This window comes from Pomacea canaliculata, linkage group LG10 (assembly GCF_003073045.1).
Source record: "Pomacea canaliculata isolate SZHN2017 linkage group LG10, ASM307304v1, whole genome shotgun sequence".
NCBI lineage: Eukaryota > Metazoa > Mollusca > Gastropoda > Architaenioglossa > Ampullariidae > Pomacea > Pomacea canaliculata.
Genome location: NC_037599.1, coordinates 15,052,008 through 15,076,122, shown reverse-complemented (window position 1 = coordinate 15,076,122; position 24,115 = coordinate 15,052,008). Strand labels below are relative to the sequence as shown.

Below are 24,115 nucleotides of genomic sequence, written 5' to 3'. Positions count from 1 at the left end.
TGCTGTACTGAGAGAAGTGTCTTGGCAAGTGCTTGTAGATCATTCCTGTTCGACCCCAAGCTTAGGTTTACAACAGGGATTCTGTTGACCATAAATATTGGCCACACAAAATTAGCGATCTTCAAAGTTCACTTTGTGACTTTTATGGCAACATTAAATCAAGGAGCCATGGCAAAGCTACACGGAATCAGCCGTGGTGGTTTATTGAGTACACAACTGATATACTACTGAGTATACAAATGTCACTCCGCGCTAAAACAAGCCACCGGGCCCACAGAGGGGGACAGACAAGAGCTTGTTTGCAATCCAGCTGTCAGCACTGGAGATTGCCTTGCTACATACATGCTTCATGTTTGCCTGAGTTTCTTATTTTCGACTTGATCCTCTTCCCTCCTGTATTTGTTATGCATACAGAGAGAAACGCTGGTGGCGCCGCCGTCCCTCTGGTGGCAGCAGGCGGAGGGTGTGCAGCCTCCCTCCAGTTCACTTAATTCTGTGGGAAAGCTTTGCCATCAATCTGGAGACACTGGCACCCACTTCCACATCGATACAACCGTTGGATACAAGCATGTTATTAAAGGGGTGGATGTGACCCACCCCTTATTGCGGTCACACCCCGCTGTACAGTCTCAACAACACCTGAATGTTAGTGTCTGGCCAAGAGGCAGCTTTACAGTCAGCCATGCACTACAACTGCATACAAATATGTTATTAGGTCTGAGCATGGTATATGGCACTACAGCATGCTGCCATGATTTATAGGACCATTAATGTGCAGTGATAATAGATGCTAAACATGATACTTTGAGTGGCCATTGACCGATGCTCGGCGCGGATATAGAATATTATCAGACATTGACACTCTTCTGAAAGGACATTTTTATTAGCCAAAGTTTGCAGGCAAAAAAAGAGCTGAGCTCAGCCGAATCGATTCCAAAGCTCAGGGTACCCGGCCGAAAACAATTTGTCGTCAGCTTCCCGGAGAAAACTTGCTCAAGCCAAATGGGTTTTGAACAAGAAAACTTTCCCCATCCAGCCTGACACTCATCTTGACCGAAATAATCCAAGTGAAGACAGGTCCGGCTAAAAAATTCTTTGGGCTCAAACAATAAATATTAAACTTTGTTGTATGTTCGGACAACCCTGGCAATAGAAGTCGATGGAAGAGGGAATGTTGCAGAAAGATTGTCTGTGTGTGATGACCATTGTTCACCAGTCTGTGATGTGTTGTGTTGCAGGGTACAGAAGTACGAGGAGAACAAGCAGAAGCTTATGTCTCTAAAGGTAAGACTTGACCCCCCCTTTGACAGCTCGCACTGGACAGGTGTCTCTGTCACAAGGATAAGGATTGTAGAGGGTTTAAAAAAATGGATTGTCGATACATTTACCACTAGCATCTGATGAAACATTTTGTAGTGGATGTACTATTCTGTTCCTGAATATTGCACTGTGCTCACGAATGATTGTTTTGTGCTCAGTAAACATATATGTATCTTAATGCAGGTTAACATGCACTGTCAGCTCAGTCTGGGTTGACCAGGAATATCATCATTGAAAGCTGGTTTCACGCAAAGATAAATGGTTTCTCCTCTTCAATCTTTTTGTTCTTCCTTCCACATATTTCTCTTTTTTTCCCCCTTCATTCCGTCTTTGTTTTTCGCCTTCAGTCAATATCTACCTCCGCTCACAAGTAACTTCTTCATGACGAGTGTAGTCAAGGGAATCCTGGTAATTCACTGTCTGCTCGACATGCACCGTCCACGTGAGGTACAGGTGTGGCTTTCGCATACAGGTGTGTCGGGTGGTGACGGGTGGTGACAGGTGGCCACACTAACCACGCTAACCACACTAACCACACTAACACACCTTCTGGCCAGGCAGCACGTTTGGTCAGTTGTCAAGCCTGGCGAGTTCTTCGATCGGGTGGCGAGGTGCTAAACAAACCCTGTGGGTGCCGGGTGAGACGAGTGCTGTGTCGTTTGTCACCCTGGAAACCATCTACAAGCCTGGCGGGTTCCTGATCCTTTCTCCTAATCTGAGTAAGCCGGTTGTACAGCTTTACTTTCTGCCGCCCACTTCTGCTCCATTTCATTGCTGGCTGTGCATTCTGTTAGATCACCTTTACCATCTCATTGCTTCCAGCTTTTGACAGAGCTTGCCTTGTGTGGAAACATGGCATTGTCTGTGTGGGGGAAAGGCGGTATGAATGTAACCACACACCTCAAAGGCCGTCAGTCAGGTGGGAACTTTCCCTACAGGTAGTTCAGTCACGTGGCACACTGCTCATTCAATGTTACTGTACACAGTAAGTACATTCACACAAACAAGTAGACTAAAAGCATCTCAATTATTCTGTTTTCAGGAAAAGCGGAAAAAGCAGGTGTTGCAAGAAAACCAGCGACTACAGCTTCAGCAGGAGAAACTGCAACTTCTCACTGAACTGGTTTGTTTATTCTATGCTCGCTGTTTATTCTTGCCGAACCTTGTATTAGACGGTTGAGAGAGAAGTCGTTGGTAACATGTCATGTCAACTGTAGGTGTGCCACTTCTCATTAAAGTATGACTTTGGCCGACATGTCACTTAACCAAGGTGTACATGCCATCATGCCTCGTTAGACAAAATGTAAAGAGTTTAATATATTTACAACACGATTTATAGCTATTTAGAACACCAATGGGCAGATGTTTAATCGGCGAGCTTTGTGCCTGGCTTTGTCCTGATAACAACAGAAGTCTGTTTGTTTACTGAACCTATATAAATATATTAGTGCTCCTTAATGTAGCTGTACTGTGAGCTTACTGCGAGCACACTCGGATTTGAGTAGAGATAGGTTACACTAAGAGTCTTTGTACATATCACTGTACTGTTATATATACGATATATAGATATACACAACAGTTCATTGCACAGTTCACTTGCAGTGCGCCCTGTTCATTGTTTGTAGTATATGCTGTTCATTGTTTGTAGTATATGCTGTTCATTACTTGCAGTTCACGCTGCAGAAGAAATCAGGGAAGTTATCGGTAGAAGAAGAAGTTTTCAAAACATATCTGACCCAAGAAAAAAAAGAAATAGAAAACCAAGAAGAAATCGTCTTCAGGTAAGTATTGCAGTCCAGGTGTCGCTAGTGCTGTGTACAATACACACGGCTGGTTGTTGTAGGCATGATGGGGATGTGTGGACTGTGTAGGTGAGCATGATCCGTTAGGGTAGTGTGTCTAAATGCATAAAGTATGTAAACGGCTTCATCAACAAGAACCTGACTGAGCAACTTGCTGCAGACTGAAGAAGGAGCACGAGAGAGTGCGGCAAGACACGGTGAAGATCATTCTGGCCGAGCAGAAACTCAGCAGCGACATCGCAGCCATCAAGAAAGATACAGATGAACTGAACAGGGTAAGTAAGACAAGCTCTTCACAGTTCTGAAATAATATTTTAGGTTGTCGTTCTGAAGTATACAAGTTCTACATCAGTTACAGTAGTCTCAGCTGTGATGGATGATTGTAAACCAAACATTGCGGCTGTATAAATGTGCTTTGAAAAGTTCTTTCTGTGGCTGGAATCCTGAATGAGTTCCATAAATATTCATGAAAGAGGTAATACTGGCAGCCCTGTGTATGTGTGTGGTGCCATTTCTGCTCTTATTTTCCCAATTTCCGCAGAGGCTGAGCGCCTGCCTGACTCAGGCTACCAAAGACCCGGACCCCTTCCATCAACTCTTCGAGCAGCGGAAAGGTGACCTGTCCTTTGTTTGATGCTTAATCTGATGAGAGTGTATAGTAGAGTATATTGTGGTGCACATGATGGAGTATGTGGTAGTTCCCAAAGTAATGAAGTATTTAACGAAACATAGTCGTTGTTTAGATGTTATTACCGGATTAGTTTGTAGATGAAGTGCCACAGATGATAGTAGTCTTTCACTACGATGCTATGATTGTCAGCTTTGAAATAATAAGAATCAGACAAGACATATAATAGTAGCCATGCCAGATTCGTTTCTTCATACCGCTTCACACGTGTTTTGCAGAAAAGCGGCAGGGGTCAACTATCAAAGACCTGGACAAGATAGAGTTGTTCCTTCCCTTCTCTTTCAATCCCTTTGATGTCGCCGACAGCGCGCAGTCACTGTCACAGGGCAAGAACCTATTCTTAGCTTCATCTTCCGGAAGTGACAATCACCAGCAGTGCTCCTCACAGATCTTCAATGAGCTGAAAGGTTTTGGCGAAGAGCTTCTTCTCTTGTGGACCAGTTCTTCCGACAGCGACAAGATGGAAGAAGAGGCTGAGGATCTCACCTTCAAGGAGGAACCAGGTGTGTGGGGGGCAGGCCATGGGTAGCAACATGGCTGTAGCGGTTGTGCTTGTAAAACAGCTTTAAATATTGTGCACGGCATGTTCCAATACTGTTGACAGCTCCATTTAATATTGTACATTTAGTGTACATTTAATATTGCAGTAAACTTAACACTGAACAGCAGTTGCATTGCTGCAGTCAGCTGCTGAGAAATGTAATTGTCAGCTCATTAACATCTCAGGTCAGTGAGCTGACAACCTGTGTTTCTTATTTGTTACGGGGTCTTGTGAAGTGAACAATAATGTAACCACTAATTAGCTAAGTGTCGATGATAAGGTATGGGAGATAACACATTCAGAATCCTTGTACAGTGTTGATTGCCCGTTCGTGGCTGTGGTGTAAAGGATGTTGTATAATATTGTAAAATTGTAAAAATTTGCAGGGTTAGCTAGAGATCCGACATTGGACAACGCACTGTGATAGTCAATTTTATTTTCATCAAGTTTAATAATAATATGTTTGTATTTTCTTTTAATAGAATGCGAAATCTCTGTATTCTGATCATATCTCTGCCAGGCTATTTACAACCAGGGTATAAAAAAAAAAGAGAAAAAAAGAAAACAGCCTAAATGTGACCACAGACAGAATAACAGTGGACGTAGAGAGAATGTGAACAGTGAACATGAACAGAGTAACTGTTAGCTGACATCCTCGTAGCTCCGTCTTTTGTCCAGTCGATGGCCAATGTGGTCAGTCTCGTCCAAGTCCAGTGTAGTCAGTGTGATCAACCTCGTCAATGGTCAGTGTGGTCAAACTTGTTGGCATAGTCAATGACGAGTGTCGGGATGGTCAGTGGTCAGTGTGGTCGGTGATGTCACGGGGATAACTCTCCGCATCAGCCACTTGTCCTCAGCGCCATCTCCATCTGTGTCGGTGTAGGCCGATGTGACTGATGATGATCATTGTGATTCCGTCATTACTGATGACGATCACGTGGATGTATGATTCAGTCCTCATTAAATTCTGTGTACATCATTGACAATTAGTAAAATAAACATTAACATAAAGGTAAAATTGATTGTAAGTCCTGCTGTTTACTGCATTCAAACTGTCAGGTGAGTAGCAGGTCAGGTGTCACACCAATGACCGTTGATGCCTGTTGCAGTCAGTATGGCAGATGAGCAGTGGCTGGGTCTGAGATGGACAGAAGGTGAGGGCAGACAGAAAGATGGCGGTGCGTTGGGGGATGTTGAGCGTCTGCACGAGAAACTGCTCGCTCTCAAGACTGAGCTACAGAAACTCAATCAGTCTGGCTCTCGCCTTGTCTTCGTGAGTACCATCTTGCTCTTGTATTCTGTGCTCAGTCAACAACGAGCTTCATGAGTATGAAACGTGCTTTGTTCCATTGTGTTTGTTGTTGGTAGTTTCTTTGTTTGTTTGTTTGTTTGTTTTGTTTTGTTTTGTTTTTGGGTTGTTTTTTTTTTGTCATTTCAATTTGTACAGTTTTTATTATGAACAAATGTGATATTTTTGTAGAGCTTTCTTGCAGACTTTCGAATTTTCCACATCTTCCGAGTCCTTTGCGTACTTTGAGTTAGGGAAGGCGGGCACATCAACAAAGAGCGGCGAGCAAACACATACACAGATATACAAGGCAGACGGACAGAAAGGTTTGAGGTGGAGGTTTCTATCAGTCGACTGTATAACAATAAAGTTGTTGTCTTGTTGTTTTACATTAAACAACCTGTGAAACAATATGAACACAAGATACAAGAGAGACAACAACGTGTGTTTTTTACACTACTTGTGGCACATCTATAGTCCATGTAACCTAGTCATCGTCCCGACAGGTAGGTAACACACTGAAGTATTTAGTATTTTAGTACATTTCCATGTGACTACCTGCCACCACCTAGACTGTGATACCCCGCCTCTCGTATCCCGATGCGAGGCTGGCAGTCAGTCAACACATTCCCACCTGTCCTCGTGTTTCGTTGTCATTAACACAGGTAGAGGAGTAGTTGGAGGGCGCCCAAGGCTGTGGAGGGAGGAGGATAAAGCTGTGGAGGGGGGAGGGCCTCTATAGGAAGGGGGCATAACCTTATGCTTGAGCTATCAGCAAAGGAGTGAAGGAAGGGTGAAGAGCGGTGAAGAGGAAAGATAAGACGATACGACTACCTAACCTGGGACAAAGCCTGTCTTGAGAGGTGAAAAATACCGGAGGAATGTATACGAGTAGGCTTCTGGTCACGTGACGCTCGTTCACCGATGTCATTCAGCAGGGTCTATCCTGTTAGGGGAGACAAACATGCGCAGTTAACCAACAGCATTGTGCCGGCTTCAACTGGTCTGCAGTTGATTTTTTTTTTTTGTTTGGCAAGAGCGTTAGAAGACGGTTAAAGCATTAGTGGAGTACAAAATACTTTTACAATGGCTGGGTAAAGGCCAGTGCAAGATGCTATTTTCCCGACTCTGACCCCGCTATCAGCTATCAGATCAACAACAATGACGTCACGAGAGTATACGGATATGTTTTCGTTGTCAAGGCTACAGCCAATGGGATAGCATCACAATTTTAACACCTATCTGTAGGATGGTTGTTCCTACTTTTAGAAGCAGAATTGATTGACATCGCGATTGTTCCACCAATGACAATGCGACTGCTTTGATACAGACTATACATCTGTGTCTTCTCGACATGAGAGCTACACTAATGGGGTTAACTAACGAGCTCTTTGTTTTAGCCACCAGCGCCATTATCCTGTACACACGAGTTTGTAAAGCCTTTTGAACCTGTCCTTGATAACTACAACGCGATCTAAATTATTTTTAAAAGTATATACTGTATCTCGAAAACGAAATAGGGATAAAAGTCATCCAGACTTGGATAAACAGCATCCTGCGCCGAGCCTTACCCATCACTAGACAACAATGTGCAGCCCTGTAGCCCTGTAGCCCTTTAAAACAATTACAGGTAGAGCGTTTTGTTTGTTTCTAACAATTATTTTAACAGAAGTTGCTCACTATTAGCTCCTTGTACATGACCTCAGACATTACACTCACACACTCACTAGTTTTACAAATTATCTCGAAGGCGATGAAAGGCTTGACATGATCACTGTCCTCCATTTTCTGAACATCCTGAATGTCGAGCACTCTGTCAGGACTCTGATTTATTACTCTGGATATTGCTAGTCAGGCTTGCGGCTAGAGAACAGGGTACACTGCTGTTTCTTACTACAATTGAATGTGAATGTCTCACACCACGTAGAGAGGGTGGAGAGGGGAGACGGGAGGGCAGGGGACTGTGGTGACAGTGAGCCGACTCACAAACTGGCGATAAAATGTGACCCCGGTATGTGGCAATGACTGTCACAAGCCTGCTCCCCTCTGACACACACACAAACACACTTGTTGGCAGTCTCGCTGTCAGCATATGTCCTGCTCAACATGAGGCTAACAATCGCAGACAAGAAAGTAGATCAACCTGTGGATGAAAACGGCGTTGATGTCGTCTGTCAAAGTATTTAACCCCACACGGTGACACACCTGTTGAGAGGTGTGAATGTACGAGTGTCGACAGACATGTGCTAGTGGAAACCAGATGACGATGCATGTAGACAGACTGTCGGAACTTAGGTAGACAACGATTGTGCGAACAGACAGAGCAACTGAGGGACAATAAGACAGTAAGTCAGAGTGCAAATACATAGTGAAACTGGGGAAGGGGGATGCAGGAGGAATCTGTCAAGTGTCCTTGTGTAGCGGGGGACATTGTGGGGTTACATTCCCGATCATATCCGTTTATGAGGGTAGGTAGGGCGTGGTCAGCATCGCCTCACGAGCTGCAGTCAACATGACGACGGAACGGGGAGAAGAGCATCACGTGATGTGCAGTCGGGGTCAAGTGGTGAAGGTTAGATCAACAAGGTTTAACCGCCGTGCATTTCAAACGTGCGGTATTTGTGCCGGAGGGCAGGGAGGAGGTTGTGAAGGGAGGCAAGCTATGAAACTAATGCTAAATGATGTGCCCTTTGATGTTTATTGTGACAACACGGAATGCCCTTAACGGCCATTTCTCTACCTCCCTGGCATTCTCTCGTCGAAGCAGCTCACAAAATTTATTTGCTTTCATTTACACTGAAAAACACCTTTAAATACTTGATTACCTGCGAGTGACCTTTGTGCTAGACGGTGGTTGGAGACTCCTACAATGTCTTTCTGACTGTTTCATTGTCGTCCTTCTTACTACATATATAAATATCAGTCACCCTTCGGCATCCGTGCCGCAGCTGTCCGGCGGCTCACCGGGATACCTGTCCAGTACCTCACATGTCCAGAAGTGGTCACACAGAAAACTATCCCGAGACAAGAGCTAAACGCGGACCTTTTCGCTGGTGATGACGAGTGTTTTAACGAGGCAGGCCGCCTTCTTCCATCCCTATTTCTCCCCAGCCCCTACTGCTTTGACATTCTAACTGTAGCCGTCCTCTTCACACCCTCTCTCACCCATCTTTTGTTTTTGGAGGTGGAGGAGGGAGTTTCTCGCATGTAGGCCTGTATGGGGTGACAAGAGGGGAATTTTCTCTATAAAATGCATTTTATACGTATAGAATTCATAGCTATACATTGCATTCTATACTTATAGATTGCATTCTACAGCTATACATTGCATTCTATACTTATAGATTGCATTCTACAGCTATACATTGCATTCTATATAGAATGGCTTATGTAGCTGTACAATTCAATTGTATACTTATAGAATGAATTCTGTAACTACTCTCACGACCACAATGTTTCTGCACGTGCCCGCCATCGTCGCAAAGCACTGTGGGTGTCCCGAGTGAGCAGCAGCAGCCAGGATCAGCCGCTTCATACCTGCCGCCTCTATGGCCTCACCTGGCAACACCTGCTTGATGGACAGTCAGCAGCGCCTGTCTGTGGCCCTCGGCAGAGGACAAGACGAGGGACAAGATGCAGCACAGGTCGCCGCCTTTACAAAGAGCAGGAGATACTGAAAGGTCTTCACCACTTGTTCCTGTTGCCTGACTTCACATTATCGACTTGCTTATCGTCTCTATGAGCGGTTTAGTAAGTTCATCGTGCGATGAGTGCGCTGGGGTGGCTCAGTGGGAAAGCTCCATGTCGGTGAGGGTCGTGTGTTCAGATCTCCTCTCAGCCTCACATGTGGTCTCTGAATGTAGCATCTGCTGGTAGGACTGACAGGCTTGTCGTGATTAACCCTTTAGTTGTTGACTCGGCGTTAACTGCTGACAAGTGGTTAAAATAATCTGTGTCCAGCTTGTGCCTCACGAGTCAGCTGTCATCAGCAGCGTTCATCTGTTTATTTGTGTCCCTTGTTTTGACCACAGGCCGCCTCACTCTATATCTATATACAACTCGGAGATCGCCTCACAGTATCCACTCACATTCAATTAAAAGGACTCAACACGAGTTCAAGCTGTTGCTAAACCTGCGGATCTGCCTTATCATGGACATCGTGAGGCCATGCGGGAGCACTCAGGGTCCCCCCGTGAGTCCAGTCACGTTTTGGTCATTTACGAGGTGCTTTGTGAATGAGTGGCTGTGAACAGAGCATGCTAGCGGAGAAAAATGCTGTTTACACTGTGACTGTGGCAGTGATGGAACATGCAAGTGGAGAATGTACTTACTGAATAAAGCGACTGACAACAGTTCTTTCTGGACCTGACAGAATCTTGGACTAGGGCAGCGGAAACATGTCTGACTCTTCGGACGATGAGGTGAGTTGCTGTGTGCTGTGGTGGGCAAGGATGTGGATCAGAGGTGGGCAAAGATGTGGATCAGAGGTGGGCAAAGTTTTGGGGTGGCCTAGCGTCTAGTAGTACGGCCACCTGTCCCACCTCATCACACAGTATCAAGAAGTAGTGTCTAGTACTGTAGCCAACTGCCCCCCACCTTGTTACACAGTTTTAAAAAGTAGTGCACGCATATTATTCCCCAGTTTGTACCAACAACCTTGCTCAGTCGGGTAGAAAGTATTCAGTTTCTTCCTTATCTGTGTTTCTGGCGGACCTGCAGGTAAGTGAGACGTACAGACGACACCTGGGTTACCGAGGCCCACCTTGTCAGCAGCGAGGGGTCAGACTGAAAAGCTCACTGACTCTGTTGTCACGCACTCAGTAGACATCAGGCTTTTTATTCAAATTTAACTCCATAGACATTTTATGTGAGTATGAGTTGATAGCAGTGACAGTTTGATGGTGTCTATGTCTGGTGTACCACAGCCTCATCAGTTCTTTGTGGTAATAGTCGTGGTGTTGGCAATAGATGTTGCGATGGTAGTTTGCCTACTCAAAAACATTTTTATGAGAAATCTAGGTTTAGAAAGTGATAAATATCGTTTCTTGACATTCAATGCACAGACACTGTTCTTAAAAAAATAGTGAGAGAGAAAAAATCCAGGAATAGTAACCGATCTCGTAATGATGATGTAGGTTCTCTGCGCTTCATCGACGCAACCGTTAAGTTATGGTGGATACTCTTAATGTCACAACACAGCATATACAGAACATCATACACTTTAGAAATGATATTTTATTTTACTTTTGAGCACCACATGTTTGATTGACTAACACACTGACCTACAGCCTGAAAAGGGCATACAGGTGAGAATGAACAAACACCTGGCTTCTAATCAGGTCAAGATGTCACCTGACCAACACTGTCTTTATTAGTTATGGATCTTCAGTTTTTGAGCCACTTGGTTGGCACGACTGATGGGATAATCAAAAAGACAAGAGATGCCTGGACATGAGTTAGAATGACCTGCCTGTCACACAGTAATTACAAATAATTACAATAAATATTTGCATTACAGTGTAAACCACGGCTGCAGGAATCTCGCGCATTTTTACTGTACGCTTGCCTTATCTTCAATACTCATTAATCAGACTTTTTACACAAATCGACTGGCCGAGGATGCCCCACAGATGAGGTTGCATGCCCCGACAAAGCGGTTGATCGATTTTGATCGAACTGCTTATACTTCTGATCATTGCATGTCACGTGCGCCTGTCACCTGCCTGTTCTGCTGATTGAAAGACAGCAGTTTACAAGTCAGTGCTGTAATAGTCAGAAGTAGAAACAGTTTTTGATACTCCCGCTCCAGGACTAGGCCCTAGCAGTAATAAACGTGACTACCCGCGACTGGCTCTCCACTGCGCATGTCCGTGGTGTCGGCGGTGACAGGCAGCGCTGTTCCTCCTCACACCTGTCCTCATCAGGTGAGGACGGCGCCTGAGGGACTCCGGGGCACTTCACAAAAATTCAAAATCACTGTCGGCCCTTCGCCATCAACAAGTCGTCCGCTGACAGATCCGGCATGTGGGATGCAAACTGCCGTTCATTGAACTGTGGACTATTAAGTGCAGACTGCGTGTAACCGTCACACGTGACGTAGGAACCCGGGATGTAACAGCCACAAGTGAACAGGACACTAAGTGAGTACGACTTCCATATCCAGCATTTACAAGGCAGATGTCTTCGGTTTAGAGGATTCGGTAGACAGGTAAGAGTTATTGGCTCGATTAGAGGGGCGTGTGATGTAGACGAGTAGGTAAACAAGAGTTGTGTACAAATGTTGTGGATGATGTACACGTGTTGATGGAACCGAGTTACATTGAGCAACATAAAAATGTAATGTTTCCAGGCAGCTCTGTGTCATGACAAACATTACTTACTAGTAACTAGGAGTTTCCAAGGTGACGGTGAACAAACAGATAGAGGGGGGAGGGTTTTGCTGCTACTTATATTCATGTTGATGAAGTTTGTGGTGGTGACTGTGTACTGTCCTTATCTTTCAGTAGAAGAGTTCAGCGTACCTCTCAGCCTCAGGTGTTACTGAAGGTGACACGTGTCGGGGGAGTCGTTGTGTTTATCCCGCGCGAGGTAGACAAACTTATATGAAATATAGACAAATTGATCGAGAGATCAATGCGCCGTGTACGAAGGTATTACCTACACTGATCACTCAAGCGGCTAACAACTGGGTACACTCGATCACATGTGATTAGCACTGCACGCAGCTCCCCGACCACTCACTGCGACTGATGCCTCTAGTCAAGATCAACTTGGCACCCACCCAGCCACACACCCTACCACCCTCACGGCTGCACTTGTCAACGTCTTATCAGGCCATCCGTCAGCGCCAACGATCGAGGGCGGCGTCACATGGGCAACCCTCCATGTGCTACCTACATACTACATACTAAACACCGCAAAACCTCATGAAAGTCTGCTCGATATTACTTACATGAGGACAAACCCATCCATCCGGGGTGTGTTTATTTTTGGTTGCCGTTCGTTAGAGGAGGGTGGAAGGGGAGGGGGGCATGTAAGTAACTATAGGAACTGGAGCTCGTCGTGACGTCAGCAGGGTGCGACCCTGTCCGACTCTAGTACAGAGAACTACTCCAACATCCTGAACACTTACACCACAGCTGTCAAAAATAACACCAGATAGATATGACATATGTTTTAATGTGTGTACAGAGAAACCCTGAAGACTACTGTGCTGGGCGGATCGCCAGGGAGGAGGAGGAGAAAGCAGAGCGCGTGCGAGTGCAGCACCGGTCCGTGTCAGACAGACGGTCAGGCCAGTCGGACAGCCTCCGAAACCGACATAGTTACACCTCTCGCAACGACGGTGTCTCTCAGGTAATGGCTTTTTTGTCGCTACTTCAAGGGTAGGTCCTGTCTTTGTGGCTGGCTGGTTGGCTGGCTGGCAGGTAGTGAAAGAAACATAATATTACAATTTGTGTGAAAGAGAGAATATTAGAGTATTCCTGGGAAGCATAGAATGTTAGAGTAGTTGTATAAAGCCCTTTGTCATTAGCATCTGTGAGGGAGGGTTTTGATGTTTCCAAATTGTCAACTGCTTTTTTCTGTTCGTCTCCAAGGCTGTGCGAGAATATCGCCAGAAGCGCCAGTCGGCCCAGAACCTGGAATCTGCAGACACGAGTTCTCTGCCCGCACCAGGCGACACCACACCGCACCTAGAGGCTCCGAAAAGACCTCCACGATCCAAAAAGTTGTCGCAACACCCCAACAACCCGGAGAAAGAGCATCAGAGTGGGAACTCGGTCCCGCTGTCCTCCAAAAACACAAAGGCTCCTCCTCCTCCTTCTGCTCCTTCTACCTCAGACATTGAAATTCCGAAAGCTCCCCCCCGCAAAACAGCAACCGCAAAGAGTGTGCATCAGGTGCCCTTCCACAGCAACGGCCAGGGACTGACACTTGGTGACAACTCGACTTGTGACACTGACAATCTTTCTGTCGCGGAGAAGGTGAGGCATCTTGATGGCACCATTACAGCAGCTTCCAGAACACTCAGTAAAACTGTAAGCACAACAGACTGTGACATAATTGCTAATAAAGGTGATGCTGTGACACCGACGGAAGTGGCTGAAGTTCGGACCCAACTACAGTGTGACAGGATGCCTCCTGGAATCGTGAGAGGAGAGATTCTGTCTGAACAAGAAACTCCCCCTAAGAGCGGTGACAAACAAGGTGAGACGCAGGCTGCAGTTCGAAATTCTGTCACACAGTCCGAGAGCCTCCCTGTCGCCATGTCAGCGGAAGCAGCAGGTGTAGGGGTCAGGGGTGGCGACGGAGGGCAGAGTGTGCACGAGACTCTTCTTGACCTTGACCCCAACTGCCATAGTGACCCCTCCTCAGCTTACGACTCGGATGCAGACAGCATGCCCCCGCCCTTGCCAGTCTCTCCCCCTCCTCCGTTGGCCGCAGCGAACCCAGCGCCGCCGACGACGTGTGATGGCAACATGGTGTTAGAGGAGAGTGAGAGACAGCAGCGGTCACCACCAGCGCCCACCACCACCGACATCATGGACCAACAGGTACTAGTGCACGTGCACGCAGTCAGTCCCCTCGCAACATCCGGGCTCGTACTTAGGAGACGCGTTTACCTGGCCTGTTGCCCCACCCACACATCGGCTATAAACCCTGAATTCATCAACTTCAGTCGGACCCACCCAAATACTTTTCCCCAGCCGATAATTTATTGGAGGACTTTTCCCTTATCTCCATAACTTTGTTACATGAGTAAATACGGTGGAAATCGTGATTGATTTAGATAACAGATGCAAACCAAAAAAAAAAAAATTGTCGAGACCTGGGAAATAAAGTGGACATAACATCGTACAGAACTGTTTGGGACATAACATTTTTATTGCATTCATAATCTGAGAGTAGCAGACATAGCCACGTGTTTTAACACGTGACTGACCATCGTAATCATCGATAGTTAGCAATCATGGATATCAGGGGTTAATAAACGTACCCAGCCAGTTCCCTACTCAAGTTGCAGCCACTTTACCCAAGGGTACATTGCCGATGCCCCGAGAGCGAGGAAGGTCTTGTACACTTGTGACTCAGGGAAGGGAGGAAAGAATTTTATTTGATAAGGATTTACACGGTTATCTTCTCCGTCAGAAGGGAAAAGAAATTCTCAAGTAGCTCTGGTGTCCAATGTGCAGAAGTGGTTTTCCATGTTCGTATTTGCGAGTCTGGACAACGAGATGGACAGCCGATTTGCGGACATTTTGAAGCTTGTTAACACCCAGCAAGAAAATAGTTGCAGTAGTAGGATTTGGATAGAACTTAAGAACAAAGGAGGGTCTTGTTGGTCTGGGTTGATCATGGCGAGTGGGACTGATTGTGTGGAGTTGGTAGGAAGCAGTGACAGACCTGAGTGTCAAGAGACAGGTGAGGTCCTTACACCTGTTTCATGCCAAAGCTGTGAAGGGAATAGCAGCATCGGCAAACTTAACAGAAAGAGGCAGGTCAAGACAAACTCTAGAGCTCCTCTTGAAAAAGATGAGGGCTTCTGTTTTATCTTCATTTGGTTCTAGCTTATTTTTGGTCATCAGCCTACATCTTGATAGCAATGCATGTCTAGGTGGGAGAACAGCCGATATACAGTCCTTGAATATCCGTTAGGATGTCATTATCTTATCTATAAACCCAAGAAAATCAAAATACAATTGTTGTTCCTATCACCTATAGTGGTGTCTATTTATCTATTTTCCTCCCCGACAAAATAAACTGTTTAGTCCGCACTGAATTTATTCTTTTACTTGTCCTTTATACGTTGATATCTATTTAATTATCACATAGAGCCCTGACTAACCCTGCTGGTAACCCTAAACCTCCAGTAGCAGAGTTTTATTCTCGTTGGATGAGAATTTTAAAAATAATGTTAAGTAGTTAATCACTTTAAAGTGTTTAATAATAGTTACAAATCCCAATCCTAATAATGACAGTTATTTCGTCGGTTTGTAGTTAGTGACGTGCGATGTTTTTTGTGTTGTTTGTGCAGGTGATGTGTGTTACTCAGATGCAGACAGGTGTTTTCACACTGGATGCCTCTAGGGTTGATGGACGAGGTCAGCCACAGCCCACAGACATCAGCGGCCAAACTTGTTTTGATGGATCCTTAGATGTCGATACGAGGAGCTCGCACATGTATACTGTGACCAACAACACAGAAGACACGGTTATACATGGTACGTGGATAATAATATTACACCTGTCCAGTACCTGATTTCAACATATCAATTTTTAGCTATTGATCAATCACAAAAAGTTGAGAGATTATTAAAAAATATGTGAATAAAATTTGAAAAGATGAAAACAGAAATTTTAATTTCTTACATTCATCCGCCAGTTTGTCTGAGCTTTGTCAGTCGCTGATGTATGTCTCGAATCTACTTACTGTCTGTCTGTCTGACCCGACAGCCACTAACTGTTGTTTGCTTGTTGATGTTGCAGCTGGCAGTGGTGTGCAGCTGATGACCGGTGTCCTCCCATCCCCTGACTACTCTGAGGTTCGTGGGCGCGCGGTGTCCTCCTCCTCATCGCAAGACAAGGGAGATGACTCCAGCATTGTCATGAAGCTGGACTGCAGCGCGGGGAGGGACTCGGCCCTTGGAGACTCCCTGTCCTCCACCCAGGGTGAGCGTCCTGGCAGTCTGCAGCTGAGGGCATCGTCGTCTGGCTCCTCCACGGACCGCACGTCCCCTCTCTCGCCTCCCCTGTCGCCTGTCTCTCCCCATGACTTGTCTCCCAGGGGGCGCGACATCGTGGAGAAGGCTCGCCACTTTGCCGACATGGTCCACAAGCCCAGAGTTGCAGCCAAGCGCGACCACTCCCAGGAAGAGCTGGACCAGGACACGCTGCACGACTTGGAGCTGCAGCGCCGCGCGGCAATCTCGCAGTCAACGGTTCGCCGCAGAGACGCCCAGAACTTGCTGTCACCCAAGTCAACAGGTTAGTCCACCCTGAGTCATCTTCCCTTGTAAACATGTTGTTGTCACATCTATCTAGAGTTCTCAACAAAATGTTTACATTTGGCACGCGCAGTGAGTGCAATCCATCTCGGTCGTTGTGTTGCGCATTATAAATACCCGTTATCACCCCCTACCCACCTGTCTTTTTCAGTCTGTCACAGAACTAACCGGTTGTTTCAGTTTGTTCACTGCATACAAAAATTCTTGTAGCGATGTTGAATGTCTGAATGTAAACTGATGGCTAAATGGATTAGTCTTGCTTCCTGCATTTTGCTCTCGAACAATCTTACTTGAACTCTTAGTTTACCTGTAAGCTGTTATCTGTGGGTTCGAATTTGAGGATACCTGAGTCGAGACAAAAGATTATCGCCACCTGTGATACGCGAGTAAGTGAATAGTTGGCAGAGGTGAACTCATTGTGTAGTGTAGGCGAGAGGAAGGGGTGTTGTGACATAAATAAACTGCTTGAAATTACTGTTAGCTTGTAGTGGACGACATTGTGTGTGTGAATGAGAGAGAGAATCAGAATCACTTTAGTGAATAAACCATCAGTCCGTTTCAAGGGGAAGCATAACAGAACCATCAGAGGTATAGTATAGCAGTCAACTGGATTGTTATCACACAAAAACATTAATAAATGTATCTGTGTAGACAGATGCGAAACAATTGCTAACGGAAACAGAGTCTGATGGTTGAGTTCCGCTTTGGCAAGAATTCTAGTCTCAGATCTTGTAGAGCCTTAGCCAAGAGACCATCAGTATTTCTGTCAGACACGTGACTGACGAGTTACCATGTGAGAAGCAGTTGATGGTGGCCAGGGTGTGTGCACTACTCACCTGCTTACACACTACTTACACTACTTACACTTACACGGCCACGCCCGAGGACACATGTTGTAGAACTTGACTTTGCTTTTCTGAGAGTTCTGTCTGTTGAAGACAGCAGTCTGTCTTCTGTTACTGTTGTGGGAGGAGATTTTTTCTGAGGGTATGGTGAAGAGAAATTGGTGTTGAACCGCTCGCGCTGGTTGGCTGTTGGGTCGGGTGTGTTCCTCTGACGTCATTCGCTGGACTGCGGGTGGTTTTTTGGAGCTTTGCTTGTCAATGGCCTGTCAACTGTTGTGATGGAAGTTGCTGTAAGCACCGAGACCAGCTGGTAGCTCTCCGAAGAGTGTAGAAGAGCTAGCCATTACAGAGTTGGCCATTCAGCAGGCAGCTTACCTCCATTGTTGTCCGCGCCTATAGTGACAGTAACAAGGTGTCAGGGGTCAGTTGGGTGAACCGGGAATAATAATAATAAGTATGATTTATATAATCACTCTCACGAAGGTGCACGCACTCATCACGTACGACAAGTAGGATACATTGACACAGTACGCAGGACCGAAGGAGACTATGCAGGCAAGTAACAAAAGACAAACATGGAAGACATAAAGAAGAATTAGAGAACAAACAGTAAGGAAGGAGAGGGTCATAAACCTGCAGAAGACGACGAGCAGGAGGACTAGTCAATAGACAATGATGAACTACTGGCAACTGTACGATTGGTGTAAAGAGTAATGCTCCTTGAACAATTTGTTTTTTAGTTCACATTTAAAGGATTCGATGGTCAGTAGATGGCGGGTGGGGAAGGGAAGAGACTTCCATTGCTTAGCAGCACAGTAACTAAACATCCGGTGACCATATGTGGTTGTTCTGGTGACAGGGACAGTGAGTGTACGACAAAGAGCGGAGTAGTCTGGCTAGGATGCAGAGGAAAAGTTCAGAGAAATAGTCAGGGCAGGGGTCTGCAAAGAAATTGAAACACAGGACAGACTGTACTGGATGCGAGAAGGGATGGGTAGCCAGTACAGAAAACGAAGGAGAGGGGTGGCGTGGTTCAGTTTCCTAAGACCGTGTGGCGGAGTTCTGTACTTTCTTGAGTTTACGAATTCATAGCAGCCTGCAAGCAATCAGTTGCAATAATCAAGCAGAGACAGAAAAAAACACAGACAAGATTGTACTTAATTATGCATTAATCATGGATAATCTCAAAGTTGTCGCTGACATCACGGGTTGGAAGACGGGAGAATTGTGTCGATCCATCAAATGAAATTTGACAGCCAGGGCCTGGGGCCTGGTGTCGGCAGGCTTGGTGCTTCCGGGGCAATGAGCCCGTTCAATGTCCTCACAACACAGAAGTGTTCACAAGATAGATAACAGCACAAACAATACAACACCTTGAGAGGTTCACTCAGCCTAGTTCTCACCACCACAGTCTCATAGATACCGAACAGTTTAAGATTCTGCATTTGGGAAAATAGTCTGGGATGGTATAATTAAGTAAAGTGGTTTTTTTATTATTTAATTTCCATTGAAGCACTCAGAAATGTGTCAGTCCGCGCCTGTGAACTGTACTTAAAATGAATGAAACCGATGGTACCACAGCTCAGCTAGTGTTGGTCTTAAAGACCTACCCTACTGTTGACACAAAAACATTCCTCTCTTCAAACATTCGTATCACTTATCAACGCATCGAACATTAAATCGCAAGGAGAGACATGAATCTCGAGAAATTAGATTAAAACTATTTCGTCGGTGAAGTCAGTACCAGTGGCATCATGGCTGACCACAACATGGCTGGTAACAGTTGCCCAGAAAATACCGAAACTCCAAAGGCCAAAGGCAGATATGGAAATTATTGAATGCACAGAAAAACTTGGTGATGAGGATTCGTCTTAGAGAAGACAATGGATCAGCTTCGTTCGTGTGTGTAGAGCTGAATTCACACTAACCTGTCGCATGCGAACGTCACATTGCTCCTGTGACGTAACGCTGAAGAAGTCAGTGCGTTGTGAGGTACCACGAAAGCGCCTTCTTCCAGGGTCCGTGCCTGCTGTACAGATGCTTGTTTTGTCTAACAACACAGAGCAACTGCACGACTACTTAAGGTGACCAGACGTCCCGCATTAGGCGGGACAGTCCCGCTTTTGACCTCGTGTCCCGCCTGCTCATCGGGCGGGACGCCCTATGTCCCGCTTTCTGGCTTTCTGGCAAGTCCATCAAATGTCCCAGTTGTCTTTAAAAATCACTTTTTTTCGGCGTTCTTTGACGGTGACGACACCATCATCGGCACGTGTCCCGCTTTCGGCCCCGAAACGTCTGGTCACCTTACGACTACTAGACGTTGTCTCGACAAATTCAAATTTCACTTTTCAGGCCACAGTACTTAGCTGTGACAGGCGACAGTGTTAAGTGACGTGCACACAGTAAATAATATAGAATAAAAAGATATCTTTGGGTTTTTTTTAAATTTGTGCTGGCAAAGTTTTGTTGTTTTTTTTTATTTTTGGGGGGGGGTACTGTTGTCCTCCTCTCCTCCCTCCCTTGTGCAAAGCCTATCGCGCTACCGATCGGCGAAAGCTTGGGGGGGGGGGGGCTCACGAAATGTCGGGGCGGCGAGTGCTAACTGTAGATTTGTTACTACAAGTAACATGGGGGGTATGGACGCCCCAAGCAGGACACGTATAACCGCATGCACGCAAGCAAAGGAGGTGACAACACCATCAATCGTGATCACAACAGGAGACGAGTTCCCCCACCCCCCAAATTCTCTCACCTCTCAACCCACGCAGCCGTGTGTTGTCAAACCGAGGGCATTATGCCCTGTCCCAGGTAACCTGTCACCAGTGCATGCACAAGTCTTGAGCGCCGCGGTGCCACTGCACCCCTCTGTTCACCTGTAGCGGGCGAGAACGGTTGACAGCGTCACCTGTGTACCTGCGCCAGCCATTGATCGCCCGGCCCTCGCTCCGCTCAACACCGAGCAGCGCCGCCCATCTCCTGTTTATCCTCCGCCAGAGCCGCCGAGCACGGCGGGGGGAAGCGGCTGTCGCTGCAGTGTCTGTTGTCGGGCCCCGGAGTAGTGTTTGCTGTTAGAGAGGAACTGACCGCGGCTGACCACCCCTTAACCGGCTCCACCCGCCCCCTGCCCCCTGACCCCTGCGGCAAGATGCTGACCGGCTCAGGGGTCTTCGACAAATGGAGACAAATCTACAAAACAGGTAGGGAGCGCCGTACCTTTACTTTCTTTGTTCGGTGAGCATCTTTGTGAATGGTTGTAACAGCGCACGTGGAGGGGGCTATGAGGGGACCGTGTGTTAGACTGGACACCATCGCCAGTCCCATAAACAGTCTTTGTTGTCTTTCGTGTCATTGCTATTCTTGATTCCTACCGTTTGAGTGGAGGCCGGTCAGTGAGTGGTCTGAACTGATCTTTGTGACTGTCGCTGGCAAGACAGAAATTATATCATCTGTCAATCGTTAACAGTTTGGCACTGACGTGGACATTCTCCTTAACTACTTCATGGCAATAATTGTTGACCAGTGCAGTCGTGGACTTTGGTTTATTTGAACTTTTTGTTTATTTTGTTTGTGTAAAGTTCTCAGTAACACATGCCCACGAAACTTCATTCTATCATCAGTTTATGTTTCTCTGCCTAAGGAAGAAACCGTGGTTTTGTCGAGACACAAAAGGATCTCCGTGAAGACACCCAGATGTCGATACTGGGTGTAGTCTGTGTTCTGTGTGTATTGTTGTGTCTACAGAAGATCAATGGGCGTCACTGACAGTGTCACGTGATGCATGTGAGCACGTGACTCACCGTGACGGTGACAGCCGCGCAGCAAGGAAGTAGGAGGACTTGATTACTTCTTGTTTTGTTCGAAACTGCGAGCTTTGGGGTCCATCGACTGGTCAGGAAGAAACAAAGGTGGTGGTGGTGATATTGAAGGTGGCTCAACATGCCCTCTTGATCGCGAGGAGTGGTGCGACCGCTTGCAGCGCTGTAACGATGTGGATTCTGCTGCTGCTAATGCTGTGCAACTATAAAATCTGTTGTGAGAGCAGACAAACCTGAGTGTGTGCCTATGGGCGGCTTGACAAACACGTCAGTCGGTCGTGCAGGAGTCACCGCAAAGGTAGAGTGAATCACCGCCTACCCCTCCCCCAGAGGGAGGAAATTAAGGTGGCTATAAGAACAACACCCCCGGTCTCACGTGGAAGTAGGAGGTGGGTCACGAGGAATGGAGAGGAATGTCGTTACAGGTGAGATATTATTTTGTCCTTGATCACGACTACCTGGCCCGCCCACCCCCTGCTGGTCCTCGCAAAGACTGTGACGCGTGGAGCGTGATTCCGTGGGAGTGGTTAACAGGACCAAAGTACCGCAACTTGCAAGTGGCGGCCTCTTGGGCTCCTGTATCACAGCATGAGCTTGGAGAGACAGGGGGGAGGGACTGGCCGGGGTTTGCACTCCTCAAATAGGATTGTTGGGGGATGAAAACAAGAGGTACAAAGCTGAAAACAGCTGAGAGATGAAACAGTCAGTTGAGTGTTAGTACAAGCGGATGAACAATCGACAGACAAACCTCTTGAGAAAGACAAGCGTGTAGAGACTGAGAATATACGGGAACCATGTGGACAGAGTCAGATGTTGCAAAACATGACGGACATACGACAATTCTAGCAAATCTCTCTCACACACACAAAGGGATATATAAATAAATAATGTCCTGTCATAAACTGATATACTGGGAGGATAACATTGCAGATGGGCGTGAGAAATACGGTAAGATATGTGGCTTGTTCCTTCTCGAACACTTTAGAAATGCTAATGAAAGATAATAATAAAGTTGATTTATATAGCACTTTACACCACCATCAAAGGCAGGCTCAAAGTGCTTTACAAAACAAAACAAAAACTAGTGCCAGGAGTAAACTCAAGGCTACAGCAGTTCTATAACAATCCGTTTTTTTTTTTAAAGTGTTGCGATGGTAATGAAGTCGTTGTCAAGTTTACAGTCTGCTGTATACCAATGAAATGTGATGAGTCCGTTATAGCGGAGTCTTATTTCACAGCCTTTAGTAATATATACACCTTAAACATAATCTTCACTATAGCCGTTGAATAATATTTTAATGTTTTATTATGACAATTTTTCTTTTACACGAGGATCAAGTAAGAAAAAGAAATTGCCAGTCAGATATTGGGCAATTTGTGTCTGGCTGTGTATCTAGTACACACCATCTGTAGACGGATGACATATCTCTGTTTTATGGAAGCTAATGACTAAAGATGATCTTTAAAGGTTCTCGGGGATGACCTTTAACCCGCTGCATGCCGCATTTGCATTTCCTTCAACGTCTACATCCCCAGAGATGAAACTCTGTAAACATTCATGCCAAACACTGGGATGGCCAAGGTACAAACATCTTCCCAACAGCTGAAGATCTGTGAGTCAAATCCATCTTCTCTGTCGCCGCCCGAGATGGGTGTCACGTGATCCCAGGTCGGACATGTGACCTCCCACCCAGTCACTTGCACGTTGCACGTTGTCGGCCTCTGCACTGATGACGTCACGCCCACGTGCACCTCTGACCCTACATGGTGGCGACACCTAGTACGATGGTTAGGGTGGTCCTTTCCAGCGGACGTTGGGGGCTGCGGTCCACCTCATGTTCAACCGCTTGCCGTTCTTTGCTGGTCGGTGAGGACAGAAAGTGCAAGCCACATCTCTTCGTCATCGAAGATGGAGGAGTCGTCGTCTTTCTCGTCGCTGGCGACACTTGTGTTGTCCGATCCTGCTGCCCAAAGTCAAGGTCAGTTTTCAAACAGTGGCTGTGCAACGGTACTAGTCCCTTCATTGTCCCTGCTTTCTCTGTTCCGTTGTGACTTCGGGATATTTTCAAATGGCATCAAAGGTTTGAACCAAATATGGTGGAGCAATATTTGTACGACTATTCGTAATCTTATATTCGTTTTGGGAAAGAAATTAGATCATGATAGTCGTCGATCTTGTCAGTCCTTGTACTCTTGTATCATCCCGACTGTCACTGTTCGATTCTCAGTGCGAGGTGGGGTGGGGTGAGGAAGGCGTCACGATCAACAAAGAAAATTAACGATCTGTGTGCCACCCGTTTACGATGATCGGGAGGGCCCTCCAGGTAACAACAGAGACAAACGGTGTGTACAGCTAGGTGGCGGGTGAATGCAGGAAGAAGTGAAATCCGCAGTGTTCATTAAGGAATTTATTCTGGATTAGCAGTCGGGAAAGTTAATGGGAACCTAGAGAACTAGCTGATGGGAAACTGATATTGTGTGGTATTTGTGTAAATATCTGCAAGAGCTCTCGACCATGTTAATAACTTCCAAATTAAATTGCGTCGAGTTGTTTATTGGGAACATACGCTGGGACTCTGAGTCAGTTGGGACTAACAGCAGTTTAGTGTATTTGTGTGCACGCACGTGTCTGCGCGGGTGGCGGAGAATTCCAGACACGTGGCACGAGGCAACTCTGCCCATTGCCCGAGCCTGTTCCCCGAGGTTCACGACACGCGCCCGTCATGGTCACTCAGACTCAAAGGTCGAGAAATCGGCCTCCGATGGCAACAATTATATTGGCTTCTATCAGGTGCGTGCACATTTACAAC

General features: G+C 46.3%; 1 protein-coding gene across 2 annotated transcripts in view; it reads left to right on the top strand.

Annotated features, from left to right (window-relative positions):
• LOC112573144 overlaps positions 1-24,115 on the top strand; it is a 50,423-nt gene that overhangs the window by 11,434 nt on the left and 14,874 nt on the right. For both annotated transcript variants that reach the window (XM_025253235.1, XM_025253234.1), the window contains exons 7-17: positions 1,239-1,284; positions 2,363-2,443; positions 2,992-3,101; positions 3,283-3,397; positions 3,664-3,736; positions 4,029-4,313; positions 5,461-5,624; positions 12,831-12,995; positions 13,238-14,194; positions 15,676-15,862; positions 16,128-16,625. In XM_025253235.1, the coding sequence (XP_025109020.1) occupies positions 1,239-1,284; positions 2,363-2,443; positions 2,992-3,101; positions 3,283-3,397; positions 3,664-3,736; positions 4,029-4,313; positions 5,461-5,624; positions 12,831-12,995; positions 13,238-14,194; positions 15,676-15,862; positions 16,128-16,625 (2,681 nt within the window). The remainder of the gene's footprint in view (positions 1-1,238; positions 1,285-2,362; positions 2,444-2,991; positions 3,102-3,282; positions 3,398-3,663; positions 3,737-4,028; positions 4,314-5,460; positions 5,625-12,830; positions 12,996-13,237; positions 14,195-15,675; positions 15,863-16,127; positions 16,626-24,115) is intronic.